The sequence below is a fragment of the Hippocampus zosterae genome, chromosome 14, assembly GCF_025434085.1.
Source record: "Hippocampus zosterae strain Florida chromosome 14, ASM2543408v3, whole genome shotgun sequence".
Taxonomy (NCBI): domain Eukaryota; kingdom Metazoa; phylum Chordata; class Actinopteri; order Syngnathiformes; family Syngnathidae; genus Hippocampus; species Hippocampus zosterae.
Window position 1 is genome coordinate 11,960,610 of NC_067464.1, and position 16,661 is coordinate 11,977,270.

Here is a 16,661-nt window from a genome sequence, read left to right on the forward strand (position 1 = left end):
AGATACATACTGTAGTCTAATTCTAGACCACTTCATACTATGTCCACGAAATAGTTTGCAGCTTGTATGTACTATGTTAGTACTTCAACCAATTACTGATACGGCTCTTGCGTTGGATCCCAGTTGATTGTATGGATGTGCTTAACCCTTTAATGCACCCTGTAACCTGACAACATGATAAGATGTCCACTGTAGTAACCGCTGTCCCCGAAAGGGTTAATGACGTATGTACTGTATGTTTAGATTGGCTATTAGCATCACTTGTTGTAATGACATTGAACATCATAGATAAGCCGGGTTAGTGGTCAAGCTTTAACATCTTCTGTTTGGTGTAATTGACCGTAGCTGCCCGGAAACATGAGCTTGTTTTACTTCCAGCACACACAAAGCTGAATAATCCTGTTCCCCGTCTGCGAACTGTGCTCACTTTTAGCGGTTTATTCATTGGGATCATCAGGGATTTAATTGAACATGCATGGCCATCATTTGATAGCCTAAACATTTTTCCATGTGTCTTTTAAAATCATGTTCAGTGTAATCTTGGCTGAGGTCTTAAAATTGCTGTCAAGTCACCCAGAACAAGGAGGGGGAAGAGTTAGTTCCTCTTTGGCTGCTTCGCTGGGGCCTAATGATGACATCAAGCAGGCCGCGTTGTGCTTGTTCTCGGTGGCCCCTGATTTACAGGCTGAGGGGGCAGTTGTGAGCTCATGTTGGAAGGACGTCACTTCACGATTGGAAGTCAGTGACAGTGAGAGCAACATCTGGCTAAGGCCAGGAAGAGAGGCAGGATGCGTGCGAGCCAGGTATCATTGTAAACGATGGAAAAAGCTCATCATGATTTGGAGCTAATGCCGGAGCAGCATTTGCCTTCCGCCTTTTCTGACGTCCCCACCTTGACTCGAGCACCTTATGTTTCCCAGTGTCATATCCTAATCCACGGGAGCCGCCCATGGAGGTTCGGGATCTAGGTCAGCAGCTGTCAACCACAGTCTGCTGCCTTTTCAAAAGATGACGCGAGAGAACACTATCAAATGTTTGTCTCTCTTTCCCCTTTTCCTTTGACTTCTTCTTCCTGGCGGCAGCGGGGAGGCGCTTTCTGGTCTGCTCCGGGCATAAAGAGTCATGTATTGACTTGCGGTGCATTTGTCACAGCTTGGAATGTTGTGTGTGTGTGTGTGTGTGTATTCATGCGTTTTTTGGAATGTGTTTATTTATCTGGTTCTTGTTGTGTTGTGTTGGGAGCTGATTCACTGTATAAATACATGGTGCGTGGCTCTGAATCTTGTGTAACTACAAAGTCGAGCGTGGACCTCTGCCAAGGTTGAAAGATTCTGATCTGCATGGCAACACAAAAGATTCCTGCTCAAGAACAGTTTCATTAAACAAATGTTTCTCTCCGCATTGTCACATGTATAAAAGTGAAAGTACAGGGCCAAACAAATATATGAGACCACCACTCATTAGAAGATTCACAGTCGCTGTAAATTAAGTGGTTAACTCATTAAAACATTTTGTCATGTTGAAACAAATCGATATTGGGTGTTTAATGAGCACTGTACATATACACAATTTATATGAATGCCCTCTGTCATGTGTCAATGTAGGTTATGACATAAGCATCTAACACAAACTTGCTGTTGCCTTTACTGTGTACTTAGAAGACTCCATAGAGGACTTTACCATAGTTATTTTTTGTATCCTCACTAAAATGAAGTCATCTATTAAGAAATTACCACAAAGTAGAGATCTTCCCATGTTATGAGGTTACAGGGCGCATGAAAGGGTTAAATCACCGTTGATGCCATGCGCTGGATGGTGTGCTAAAATTTCGATGAGACTTTGCCATTTTCCTTACAGGACGTGACCAGAGAATTACTTACTGGTAACGAACATGCAAACATTGTCATCCGAGTGTAAGATTTATGCCTAAATCACCTTGGAAGGTCATCGGTGTGCTTTGCAGAACCCCTCGACTGATCTAATTGGTTTGTCAGTATCTTGCCCTGCTTATGATCTGACAGGCCAGATAAGTAGGATCCAGTTGTGTTTTTGCAAAAATGAATGTCAGAACGGGCCAAGAATACTTTTTAAGCCCCTGCATCCCAGGTACGACTGTCTGCCTGTCTGTCTGAGGCGCGCGACTCCCCCAATTCGCTCACATGAGCTCAGCTTCCGAGTCACACAACACGGGATCGAGTTATTGACCCAAATCAAACGCTGGAGAATACAAAAAGTGTGCCCGGGTCAAGCTTTGTTCGTCGACCCTAGTTTTAATACTTCCTGTGGCCCTGTTTATCGCGCAGGATGTTGTTGCAGTCCAGACAAGTTCATCATCTAGTCAATCAGACTAAATGGGTGTCGGGCAAGCTAATGTAGGCCTCATGGCAACATCATTTTCTCTGGGAGTCTGGGACCGGCATCATTTTTCCCTGCTTGTTTTGACTTTTAGGTGATGAATTATCTTTTCTTACCAAATGTCTTTTGTGTCATCAAAAAGAATCTTTGTGGATGAGTAAGGGTCACGGCATTGTGAGACCCGTAGCAGATGTTAGTTGAGACAATGAAGCTTTTATTTTAAATTTAATTTGTACAAATTTATTAATTAAGCTGAGTTATGACCTAAGACACAATGCTCGTCTCTCAGGAATATTATTTTCTGTTGCGCAGGCTCACCACGCTTAAACCAATTTCACGGTGATGCACACGCAATGCTGATTGCGTATATATGTGAGGGATGTTCCCTTTACTCTGAGGTCATATGTTTGTGGTCTTGTGATGATGTGACTGACAGGGCCCAAGTGAGACGGGGACCCCCTGAATCCTCCCCTCAGCTGACTGGGACCTCCCGCACCGTGAAGCGCTATCCGTCATCCTCTGGACCGATCACGTCCAACGCTCTGCCCAACGGAAACACCCACGGAAATGAGCACAGGAACAATGTGCACTACTTCAACACTCACAGGCCAACGAGTAACAACCAGCTACATGGGCAATTCAACAGTGCTTTATCGCCAGCAGGTAAGAAACAAAAGAAAAAACATACCATGTATGCAATGAAACAAAATGTCATAAATCGCTTTCTGTACATGCACACTTGACATTTGCGCCCAGCCTTGCCACTTCAAAACAAACAACCCATTGCTCAGGTCAGAATGCATACTGACGCATCCTGCTTTGTCACGACTAACTGGAACATGGGCCACATAAAATAATATACAGTATATATATACATATATATATATACTGTGTATTGGCAGCATCCCAGACTGTACTTCACGCCTGTGCTCAGCTGTGCCGCTCATCTGCATGCTTGCTTCTGCTGACGAGTGTGAGCAGAGGTAAACACTTGGACATTATTGGCACCCTGCCCAGTCAGTCCTGCATAAAGAATATCCTTAAATGTCATTTTATTAGGTTTGAAGTGTTTGAAGCTAGTTTGAAGTGCAGTTGAAGTCAAAATTAGTCAGAGTAGCAATGGTATGCTTGTTGGTTTCTTTAGATCATGCTTGTGACTAAATCGGCCCTCTGTAGTTATTGGCTCCTTAAATATTGGACTAAATTGTAACGGTTGCCGTGCTCTGATTTGTCACCCACTTGCTTGAATTAAACACCGCAACTCAAAAAGACTCTAAACCAATTAGGTGGCAACAATTCCCTTGATTATCACATGTGATTCCATGTGACATTCACCGTGGCCATATATATATATATATATAAGTATTCCACAAAAAAGGGGTTAAGTATTAAAAAAAAAAAGTACAAAAAATACATTTTTCTCAGTCTTTATTAATAACAGATGAGAACATTAAAGTTTCTTCAGAGCAAGATTGGTGACTTGTTCCTCTCATTTATCTCCATGGTACTTTGCATTGTCATGAGCCTGAGCTATGGTAGCCTATAAGTGATGATAAGAAAAATTGCCCAGGGCAACGTCACAAAACAAAACATGGGGGCCACACAAACATGAAACTTTTAAAACTTTTTGGGCAAGTAGTGGGCCGCAAAATATCCTGCGAGCTGCAAAAAGCCCCCGGGCTGTGAGTTGGAGGCCACTTTTCTAATGTCTAATCAACCTTTCATTCGTGACTACTATATTTCCTCATAAAGTACCCACTGCCTCGGTTCTTCACCGAATGCGTTGTCCACTTGCATAAACACTCCACTTTACATAGTCCCAAAGGAAACTGCCTTATGTCGCTGTTGTGCTACAGCACGCATACACTTGTGAAGGGAAATTATTTGAAATTATAATATTGTTTGTATTTGTATTATCCATCCAACCATTGATTATCAAAATGGCTTATCTTAATGACAGTAGCTGGCGTGTTGGAGCCATCCCAGCTGTCTTCGGGTCGTAAGTTGGCTATACCAAAGACTGCTTGCTCGCTAATCGCAGCACACGTATAACCATTTACATTCACTTAAGAATCTCTAATGAACATTTCGATTGAATTCATTTTGTACCAGAATAACCACAGGCCCTTCTGTCGACAACATTGACTTGCCCTCACCTCTCTCTGCCCCCTTCACTCATACAGCCATCTGAAACACCCTCTCGCAAAGATAAAGGCCCTGGACACTAGCCACCTATCTGCTCCCTGTTTGCTGGCTTGCATTGCAGTTGCTCATCCAGTTACTGCGTGCCAATGCCGATTATCGGCACACACCCTTGTGCTCTTATAAATTGCCCGTTACTCCGCCAAGAGATGAGTAGAGTGTCACAGTGAGGCCGAGGAAGAAGGCATGGAGCCTGCCTCCAGTCTAACTCTGCTGTTGCTCCTGTTCAACCGACTGTGCGTGTGCTCAACAGGGGCCAACCTCACCTCCAGCCTGGATCGCATAAAGATCGTGTTTACACCTACCACGTGCCGCCGGGTGTGCAGCAACGGCCGCTGCTACAATAGCTGCGAGAAAGGAGACATGACCACTGTCTATAGTGAGACTTCGCACCAGCAGCAGCTGCAGCAGCAACAGCCAACGACGACGGGCTTCCGACTCTGTGAGTGTCGACTTCAGGCCCTCACATGTTCACACATTTCTTATCTGGTGTTTTTGTCTCTCTTTCTCGCCTCTTCACTTTCCCTTGTTTGTTTTCTCATTCTCACACATAGTCCCTACATCTCCATTCTTGGTCTTTTTTTTTTACAGGGTGAGACTGACAAAATGGGTTCTCAGTGTCATGCTGTCTGCCCTGAATACCAAAGCTCAGAGAGTAGGAGATCTTAACTGTCAAAAGAAAGAAAGGTTGGGGGAATGAGGGAAAAAAGGAATGGAGCAGATTAAAAGAAGGGTCTTTAAAGGAGGCCTAATCCCCCTAAACACACGCACACTTAAGAGATGGTGGTCCCACGCTCCCACCACTTATCCCCATCTCGCTGCGGTTTACACCTCGCCGTTGGCCCGGCCGCTACCCATTTAACGTGCTCTCTGGGAGAGCGCGTTAGAATGAAAGACGAGAATGGGCGCGCCGCTTACACACAACGAGCAGCATGAACAGGATTTTACAGGGATTACATTAAACTTGCGATTTATCCGGGGCGCTTTGCATCCAATTCACACAGTAGTGTCCATGGGAAGGGAGGCGGTGGTCAATGCCAAGGCCAGGGGCCTTGACCCTGCATGTTTTTATTACTTCACTCGCAAAGGTCCAGCTAGGGCCCAGACGAATGACTGCTCGTGGATTAGTGGTGACAGGTGTGCGTACCACACTCATGCAAAGTCTCACTAGTTCCATAAAAACAGAGAAACAGCCTTTACCTGAGTTCGCTATTCTATGTAATGTTCCATTAAAGACGCAATTATTAGGCAACATTGGGTCCTGCTTAGCTCTATTTAATAGAACTCAAACTACAAAGGCGCGTTTGGCCACAATGGATCCCCGGCAAAGCGCACATCTTTTGATTCACATTGATGCATGTCCAAAGCATGCGTGAAATTGCATTTTTGACCAATATGCTGTCTTTCACCATAAATATTGGAGACTTTCTCTCTCAGTGAGCAAGCAAGTTTACCATTCCAGCAGAAGATTAAATCATCAATTCCCTCACTGCATCAAAATCATTATCGCAATGCAATTGGATCTAGTCCCACTGTACAGTGGTACCTCTATTTACGAACGTCTCTTCATATGAAATTTTCAAGTTACGAAATGCCTCAACTGGAAAATATTGCCTCTTGTTACGAAAAAAAATTCAAGATATGAGAGGTAAAAATACAGTATGGGCTGCTTCTCGCAGCTCCAAGTTTCCTGAATGCAACATTCTTGTAGCTGCTCTGCCACTGGTTATTGCCTAGGATCTTCCTGGCATCCAAGAGGGACCTCTTCCGTACGTGTGCAAATAGATAGATATGTGCCTATGCAGCGTCCTCGTCCTCTGCCCCTCGGGCCATAATGCATTTCAATAGTTTTACATGTGAATCACCCAGAAAAAATGTTCACCAATCGGGCGATCGCTGATCGCTGACTATGCTGGTGTTTGTCTTGGAAATTTTCGAAGGATTGTTAAAAGCCGACAAAAGCAGACGTCCTTGGATCAGTTCGTTACATGACGCCCGGCAAAAACCACTCCAGAGAGAGAACATGAACTAAAGTGGGCAAAAAACGATGCGGACGTAGTTAAAAGTTAAATGACCATCATTTTTATTCTTTATCTTTGTTTTTCACATTCTGCGCAACTCTCATTTGTTGTGCAATAATCTAATTGTAACATGTATTTGTTATATATTTGGATGCATTATGCTTTATAAAACATTTATGTCTGAATTTTGGGGGAGCTTGGAACGGATTAGGACATTTACATGGAAAGCGCATCTCTACTTACAATATTTTCTGGTTCAGAAATTTCTTCCAAAACAGATTAATTTTGTAAGGAGAGGTAGCACTGTAAGGTAGTTAACATGAAGGCTTTTCAGAAAAGCATTCATAGAGTATAGGCACCCCCCCACTCCCCCAAGGTTTAAAATGTGGTCTGCAATTACCACTTCTTGGCTAAGATTCACATTTGTACATCTATCAAAGTGTCAAGAATATCTGTGTCCCAGGAGCTGCACCTTTCGGAGGACAGGGAATTTGTGCTGGTCATCTCTCACCTTACGTCAACGCTTATTAAAAGATTCCCTAGTTGCACTTATATTCCAACCCTAAACTTACCCTAAAGCTATGATGCTATGTTGCTCCTCATTAGCGTGACAAAACGGATACATTTTGGGCCGTTTTGAAGGAGAGTGTGCGAAACGGGGCAGCTTTTGCTCACAGGTGAGCCCTCAGACTGGGAAAGAACTTAAGCTTATGATTGCGCTTGAATTGCTGCAAAACTGAGTTGGAGCGTGTTTTTCAAAACGCAGCATTATCTTTGCAAAGGTGGAATTTTAGGATCACACTGGAGTGTGCAGACCCACCGAATGGGGTGTTTGGTGATCGTTGGGTTTAGTAAAATAATATACAGTCATAGATTCAATAACGTTGGTATCTTGGCATCATATTCCTGCCACCTCCTCTTTGCGAATCCGAATTCTTTTTATTTGCCTGAAAGCCCACCTTTATCGTGTATATTAAAAGGAGGTGGTGTGCATCCTGTTATCACTTGGGCGTGCGTTTTCATCGAGGAATGTCAAGAGGACCGCAAACAGTTATCTCATTCGCTTGTTATGCTCCCTAAGCTGGTGTAGTTAAAAAAAAAGGTTGTGTAATTATAACAGGCTCCCTTGCGGACAGTACTTGCTGTACTTTAAAGCATGACATCACATGAGGTCGACGTCTGTTTATGGAGTGAGTAACGAGAGCATGTGCTTTTCTCTTTGGTTGTTTAAGTGTTTTTTTTTGTTTTTGTTTTTGTTTTTTGACTGGACGCACAGATTGACAGACACAGCGTGCAGTCTACAGTAGGGCTATGAATAGTTTCTACCCCGGGTGGGACTGGCCTGATGTCGACAAGTAGGGACCTGCAACCCATACCGAAAGAATTTAATAGCCCCCTTGAGCTGATACTATAGCCAGCATGTCTAATCAGAGGAGGCCTTTCCCTACTCCTGAACAATAACATTGGTAGGAAAGTTTGACACATATGTTCAAAACCGGCTATTGTGAAGCTTTTGAACAGGTTTTTCCGCCCCAAATTTAAAATCTGTAAAACGATTACCGGTAATCTTGCCATGTCATTTGTTGTGCATGGAATCTCTTGAGCTTTTATTCAGCACGATCAGACTGAGCCATAACATTTTTTAACAGGATGAAATACATTTGGTGTATTTTTTAATGACGGCGAGATAAATGTCATTTTTATCCAAATGGATTTATCATGTTTTCGGGGCGAAAAAAAACAAAACATCAGTCCAGATTATTCCTCTCATCATGTACCGGTAGCTTTTTTTGTGTCTGTTTTGGGTGTTTTTCCGGAAATGACTTTTTTCAAGTTCCTGATTGGTGGTTCAAAGGATTTACCACGACTAGTTGCTTTAGTATGCACATAACAGTCTGAGGATGCCTTTAAAATGTCGTTGGTGTGGAGAGATGCGTTCTTATCCTGGAATGTGCACATACAGTGTAGTTTAGTGTCTTTGGCCTTTTCAGAGATGAAGTAAATGGCACTGGGCAAAAATGAGCAGGACACACAATTGTCCTATCTTTTCAATTCCCTTTACTTTATGTTTTGTCTTGTGCGCATATTCCATCCCTCCTGGCTGGCTCTGTTAATGAATGCCTTGTGACACAGGAGCTCATTCCCATCATGCCAGTCAGACCCAGCAAGCAGAATCTCTCTGCGCGGGCATGAGTGTTAGTGCCTACAATGCCCTCCATGAAGACATTGCACAGCACACCCTTCCTCATTCCTCTCATAACTAATCCTACTCAAACTGTTTTGAAGCAGGTATATGGTATGCAATGAATACGTATACCTGCAGTATATGAATAGATTTTTGTTTCCTTCTTGGATATTTGAAAGTAGGTGAAGTCAGTTCATAATATTCACATTTGCAGATGAGAGTGGGCTGAGTTATGTTAAGAGTTGTGCTGGCATGCATCCTTCATACAAATAGATAAGTACCATATTTTCTGCACTATAAGGCGCGACTAAAAGCATTCCATTTTCTCAAAAGCCAACAGTGTGCCTTAAAGTCTGATGCACCTTATACATGGATCTACAGTACATTTAGATTTCTTTAACGCAGTATTTTAAATTGTTCTGTAAAGTGCTTTGTTACAGCTGCAGCGGTTGTGAAAGCGCTATCTAAATAAAGATGGATTGTATTGTATTTCTTTTGGCATAGTTCCATCAAGTGGATATATAACGCAACCCCCAGCCACTATTGTAGCTGGTATTCTATTCACCTTATAATGCGGTGCGCCCTATATATGAAAACAGTGAAAATAGGCCATTCATTGAAGGTGCACCTTATAGTGCGGAAAATACGGTGCTTGAAGCAATGCAATCAAACATCATCCAGCCAAAGTTGCTTTTTCCTTTAGTCTTTCACCCCCCCTCCAACCCTTGATTCATCTTTTTTGCTTTGTTCACTACAGGGTTACAAAGTATCCATTCAGTGAATGGAGGTTTTATTTGCCTGCCAAATTAAATACAGTCTTAAAATAAGCAAATCAAGAGTAATTTAATTTAGCGCATGTTCCATCAAATTAGTGAAATGTGAAACATCAACAGAAATGATTGCATTGGGCCTGTTTATTTAGTCATTGTCACGCTAATATTAAATGAGTATAATGAAATGTGAATTCATTCAAATGCGAAGTAATATGCATTACATTTCCCATTGATGAATTCAAATGTGAACTATGTTTAGAAATAATATCACTGAAACAATTTATTGCAATGTTGGAATGGAAGACAAGTTAAGTTTTGTACTTCCTCCTACTGCTTTTTGAAGATGGAAACTGCCCCAAAGGATGACAGATGAAATTTATGACCGCTTTCTTTTTTTTTCTTTGATAAACAGTTTCTTCTTGTATTGTACCTTGTAGAAACTATGCGTATAATTGAAACGACCTCTACCTTCCCCCTCATTTTCTTCCCTGCAGTCTTTTGTCAGATCCCCTGTCTCAATGGAGGCCGTTGCATTGGCAGGGACCAATGTTGGTGTCCAACCAACTCAACTGGGAAGTTTTGCCACTTGCCAGCTCAGCCTCACGCGAAGCCCAGCACTCACAAGGACTCCAGAAACTCTGGACACAAATCTCCTTCCCATTCCACGTACACTCTACCGCTGTCCAATCAGCAAGGTAACTGCACCACACTTCTGGAGCAAGGGAAGGGCAGCTTCTGCATTGCAGCCACATGGATCTGTGCATCTGTTGTCCTTGAATTCCCCACTTGAAATCTTACGGAAATGTTTGGCTTTGAGGCCATTGTTTCCCATCACAGGACAAAACATTTCCAATTGTCTTGGTTTTGCTGTTTTATTTCTTCAAAGCAGAAGATCCGAATCAGGGAATGTCAAAGCTCGTCATCTGTGCCGGCATCCGTTTTGAATTTCAGGGAATGTCAATAAAAAATTGAAATGTATGATTCCAGTGGCTATGAAATTGTGTGAAAACACGCACAAATGGATCATTCTTGCGAGAAATACACAGAGGCAAGTTTGTTGTTCAATGCTCTTAGTAAGGTCTACTTCTAATGTCACACTTTGATTCATGATCATGGATTCTGGGAAAATGCCCTGGAACTCCCCAAAGATCGTTGCCCTCAAGTTCAAAGGATAAAAATCACTCTTTCTCCACATTGCAACATACTCTCCCATCTTTCAAATTTGTCTCTGGCCTTTTAAAGTTGGATTTAAACCTTGTAATCTAAAACACGGTGTTTATTTTTTATAGTGTCAAGTTTTTGTTGCCTGGAATTGCCCATTACTTGGAGATTAGGTGGATAAAAACAGAACTGAAAAAAAGATTTGTAAGGTTGTGTCATTTGATTATATTCTTTAATGAAGAGTATTTATATATGTTACATCATTTGGCTTTTGGTGATACTTGCATGATAATTCAATGATAAAGTTGCGAGCGCTAAGTCAAGGGGCTCTCGCACCCCATTTTCATGGCGAATCCTTGAGTTGATCATCAAACATTGGAAATAGAAAAAAAAATCAGCATTGCCTAACTTTTTAGGGTATCGGGTTCATCGGGGTTTAGAAGGTCAAATTCTGTTTACCTATAGAGGAACCAATGCATTTTAGCTTCATCCGAAAATATCACCCAAAAAACGAATAGCCCTATCTTTTTGTGAGTAGCATATAAGTTAGCATCTTTCTCTTCCAGTCTCACTTCACCCATCCTTGGTCAAGGTCCACATCCAGCACCCACCGGAGGCCGGGGTCCGGATCCACCAAGTGGCTCGGGTCCAACCCGGTCAGAGATTGCCCACCACAGAAGGGGCTCACTCTGTCCAGCAGCGCTCTCAGCCTGGCAACAGCCATGAGCCCGCTGTCGAGCACGACGGCAGACACGCATACACCAGGATGGATGGCCACGCCAGAACACACCACCGTCAGAACGGACATGTGGGAAGATGCTTCCAGGATACAGTTGATGGACAGGTATTATTAACACCATCTGGTGTACTGTGTCTCTTGTTGGTCTTAGAACCATAATTGTGTTGTGCCACATTATCTTCCCATTGCTTTCTCTGTCAATGTTGGCCTGTGTTTATGCTACATGTCATCTTCAGGACTGATAAAGCCTGCCCACAATGGTCAATGTAGTGTTGCGTCACTTCGCTCTGGACATGTTTTCACTTAGGATGCATTTGGAGGACTAACTCTTGGCTCAGAATGCTCTCTTTCCAAGTGAGGCTCAGATGGTATGAGTCGCAAGCAATAGAATACAATAATGTCTTTTGTGGCAATTGCAGGAAGCGATGGATAAGCCTCTCAATGCACCGTAATTGAAGCGGTGCGGTAGTTTTAGCTGTTAGTGTTTACGATTACAGGTGGAGCAAAACAGTGCAGCTTACTTGGATTTCATACAAAATGCAATACACTTTATTGAGGAGAAAACTGACGACCACATTTCTTCAAATAGAGGTTCCTACAGTAGTCGTTTGAAAGTGCTGTATAAATACAGTTGAGTTGAGTAGTCGATGGCATATCTAAATTACATCACAAACCTGAAAAAGAAAAAAAAACCAATCAAAAAAAGATCAATCATATGCGCTATACAGTATTTCATACACATACATTAAATACAGTAGTTCCTTGCTGAGTCCATTTGAACTTTGTTGCTGACCAAACCAGCATCACGTAGAGAGGCTGGGCTAGATTGAGAGTACCGTAAATTGGTGCCATGATAGCTAGCTACATTGAACAGTGGTTAAACTTTAAGGTTAAGCTTTTATTTGTCTACTCGTGGGATGGTTAATAAAATATATATATATTTTTTAAACCCTCCAAAAAACAAAAACTGAGATGCAACTTGTATGTTAAATGCAACTTTGATTAGTTCACTTTTTAACATGTTCACTGCATTGACTGAGCCAATTGTGACTTAAAAGGGTATTCATATCTCTAAGATATTTATGAGAAAAAAAACTATTATGAAGTAAACCAGCGTTACGCTATGAATTGTGTTTAACTTTAATGATGATGGTATGATTTCCTACTCAATAGTCATAGTATAGTAATACTTTAGTCCATAGTTAGTCACATTGGAGGTGCGGCTCCAGCCTTAAACGAATGTTTGTGTGTATTAGATTACAGCTCCCCATTTTGCACGGTTGTCTTCACATCTCTTCCCAGTTTAGCCATTTGGTGTTCTGCAAAACAATGTTTTCTGTGTTTTCACTTGAGTTTTATAAATCTCTACTGGCCGCAATCCACTCGGTTCTGCAAGGAATTTCTCCTTATTAGCCAAAATGTCCATGATCCAAATGCCAGGAGGTTGATAGTTGATGTTACTGCAACCAGTCCTCCAAAAAGCTAATGTCTTCTAATTTTCTCTGCCTCTGCAGATTCATGGACAAGCACCTACAATTTTGCAGGGATACTTATTTACCACAGATGTGTGTTTTTGCAGTGCGGTAAGCCTCTGCCAGGCCTAACCAAACAGGAAGATTGCTGTGGAAGCGTGGGAGCCTCCTGGGGTCTCGACAAGTGCCATAAGTGTCCAACCAAACCAGGTGAGCCACCACTGACTAGCAGTAATTGAGCTTTACCATAGATCAATTTTCAAATTTTGATCATTTACTCCGTCCTTTGCTGACTTCAGAATCGTTTGCATGACTGATAACGAGTAAATACACTACGTGGATAGTTGTCTTTTCAGTGAGATGTCAGCAACTGGATTGAATGGTCACATTACACAAACAGATGAATGCCATCGCTGTGATGCTCACTTAACTTTCATCTGCTGGCTTACACACATTCGCGACATTTGTGTTTATATGGAGATATTTTTACCAGCTGTAATGTCTCAAAGAAAACAAGACCACACAGATAGAAGGGTGAGTCGCGTGTATTGCTGTCTTTGTTCCATGTAGTGTTCATTTCACATGTTTCCATCAAGTTTTTGCATATGTTCCTTTGACAAACCACAACCACTGGACTGGACTGGTGACCAGTCCAGGGTGTGTCCCGTTTTTCACCCATAGTCAGCTTGCAGTAGCCCTCATCTCAGTCACGACCCTTACGGGGACAAACAAAAATGGATGGATACATAACCCATAAGCAGTATTTCGTTGGATTCCGTTCCATCCAATCAAATCATTGAAAACTGTTGCAGACATTAAACGGAAACTGATAAACATCTGTTGACGTATACTGTATGAATGATAAACAGTTGGATCGATGCCAGGTGGAACATTTCCGACCGCCCATTTGCATTTGTTTGGAGCTTTATTAAGTTCGTCATGTTCAGATTTTGTCTTGCACAATCAATCACCCAAAACCACGAACCGCATTTATGCCCTTCTTCTTATTCAAGTGGAGCACATCCAGGTTTTTTGTTTCGTGTTGCCTTTTTGGTCAGTGGCAACCGTTCTAATTTTCAACTGCAGTTGTTTCGAACTGGTGGATATTTAGAGCATTTATCACCGAACTAAACACCACTCTGGACTGGGGAGGGAGGATAAGTCCGTCGTCATTAGCTTTACGAAATGACCGCATAACGTGACTATCCCCAGAGGAGTACAAAATTAAGTGTTTTATTTTTGCTTCCATAAAAAACGAAACTTGGGAACCATATGAAAGCATGAAGATGAGAGTCTGGAGCAAGCACCACCCACCCAGGGGGCATAAGGAAGCAGTCGTTGAAGAAATGAACAGGCGTAATTCAGCTACTTTCCAACCCACGCTGCGGTAGGTTTGAGAAAAAGCAGCAAGCTGGTTGCATGCTGACAAGCTGGGTGGGTGGTGACACCTCTCACTGTACACTGAGACTCTTACTCGACCTGACAGTCCTGTGTGTTATTTGGGCAGGGGGGGAGCTTGATTGTGTACCCGCATTGGCCCAGGGGGACCTAAGCAAGCGAAGCTTGGTGGAAAGCAGCAATAGTGGCACGTTTGTTATATGTATGTTCTTGTCTTTCTTCTCAATTGTATTGCAGCCAAAGCCACAAATGTCAGTTGGCTGTCAAAGTCCTCAAGCTGTGTTTAATATATAACCAGGCCTTAATCAGAAGCAGACATCATCCCTCTGCATCCCCTCCATCCATCATAGATCTATTCTTTACTCGTATCCTGCTCCTCTCGGGGCAACACTCTTCCCTGAGCTCCCAGATGTTCTCCTCTGGTCCTTTGAAGTTCCGACAAGAAGCATAAACGCATGCTCCTCTTCGTCATGTTTGTGGTATACTGTAAGCCTGGGACGCAGGTCACACGCGTGCTGTGAAGAAAGTAGAAGGAAAAAAGAAAGAGGGGAGGTGTGTGAAGTCATATTCGCTGTCCCTTGAGTCGTGGAAGGAGCTTTAATAAGAGAAGTGCTTTGAATTCCAGACTGTTATTGTGCTCACTTTTGACATTTGGCTAGATCTTTAAGCTGCGTTCCTCCCACCATGGCCTGTGTTTGACAGGAATGATATGGAACCAGGGGAAAATGGCCCCTGAAAACTGTTACTCTTTTGTTCTCTTTCACTGTGAGAGGGTCAGTTGTCAGTTTGCGATTTGGAAAGAATCATCTTGCATTTTAGGAGTCTCCTGTGTGTCCTGTTTACTGTGTGGTAATTCAGTTTCCATTTGAAAATCTGACATAGTCTAATCTAGGAGTTCTGTGGAGGGTGGCTCGGGAGTAGGGGAACCAGAACCACCACCAGATCGGTCCCTGTATGACTGGTGTCAGAGTTTGGTCAGCAGTAAAGATTTGTTTGCAGGATTTGAATCATCCAAGTCTATGCTTTGTCATCAATTTTGCTCATAACATTTATGGACAGAATTTGTTGGCAGAGCTGAGATGTTGGAGGGATCCGGTTAGGTGCCCCCCAGTATTGCGTCTCAGCCTTTTGCAGATAATGTGGTTCTGATCGCTCCATCAAGCCATGATCTTCAACTCTGGAGCAGTCCGTAGCCAAGTGTGAAGTGTTTGAGATGAGAATTAGTATTTCCATGTCTGAGCACTTGGTCCTCAGTCAGAAAAGGGGAGAGTCAGGGGTGGATCAGGGATGGGAGTGGAGAAGTTGAAGTATCTTGGGGTCTTGTTCATGAGTGAGGGAAGAACTAAGAAGGAGATCTCTTTCTCTCAGTGTCTGTAACTGATGCAGACTGGAGTCACTCTGTCTCCTGGCTGGCCTGGGGACATCTCAGGATTTCTGCGGAAGAGCTGGACAATATGGCTGGGGAAAGGGAAGCTGGAACGCTAAAGTTAGCGCCCCCTCCTAAATATGTGGAAGACTATGGATGCATGGGTAGACTTCAACAAAACAACAATGTCAAAACAACAGACAATGAATATATTTTTGCACCTATGACCGACCTACCTAACTAAGTGCCTGTTAGTAGTTTAGGATGAGTGACATCACGACCAATCAGTGGTCCTGCTATAATGATGTACATGTGGATGGCCCCAATGATTGTGCAAGGTGAAAGAGCCTCCCAATGACAGTTCAGTTACAGTATGATCGGCAGGACTGAGAGAAACCATTGTGAAGTGCGACAATACTCAAGTACTGGGTTAATGGAATTCTGTAAGCAGCGCATCAAATGTTCCCAAAAAGTGGACATGCCTGGAGAAAAGACATCCTGTCGCTGCATGCTTCAATTGCATTGTTTTTAGGTCGTAATGAGTAAAACATAAAACATATACAACAACAATAATAATAATAATAATAATAATAATAATAATAATAATAATAATAATAATAATAATAATAATAATAATAATAATAATAATAAATCTTTAATATGCTTTACCTCACATTTGTACGGCGTTACTCCCAATACTGTACGGGCTGAATGGTAGTGTGCATGGATACCAATGCACTGCAGGAGCTTTTAATAAACTCACATTAAGGATTGCAGGCTTATGATAACATCCATATCAACCAGACAATCAGGGCCTTCCCCCTGGACTGGTTGAGGAGGTGGATTGGAGAAAAGCTTTCCCTGGGCCGACGAAATTGTTACTTAGCAATTTTAATGTCAGGAGACATAAAAAGTTAACATGAGAATGGTCAAGCAAAGGGTGAATATGAAGCGACGATATTTGAGTGCATAGGTTGCCTAAACCCATA

The 16,661-nt window shown here is 42.5% G+C and overlaps 1 protein-coding gene across 1 annotated transcript in view; it reads left to right on the top strand.

Moving 5' to 3' along the window:
• The window catches only part of LOC127614653 (latent-transforming growth factor beta-binding protein 1-like), a 108,386-nt gene that overhangs the window by 40,576 nt on the left and 51,149 nt on the right, over positions 1-16,661 (top strand). The window contains exons 4-8 of the mRNA XM_052085985.1: positions 2,792-3,018; positions 4,811-4,999; positions 10,031-10,231; positions 11,264-11,541; positions 13,016-13,118. Of these exons, the coding sequence (XP_051941945.1) occupies positions 2,792-3,018; positions 4,811-4,999; positions 10,031-10,231; positions 11,264-11,541; positions 13,016-13,118 (998 nt within the window). The remainder of the gene's footprint in view (positions 1-2,791; positions 3,019-4,810; positions 5,000-10,030; positions 10,232-11,263; positions 11,542-13,015; positions 13,119-16,661) is intronic.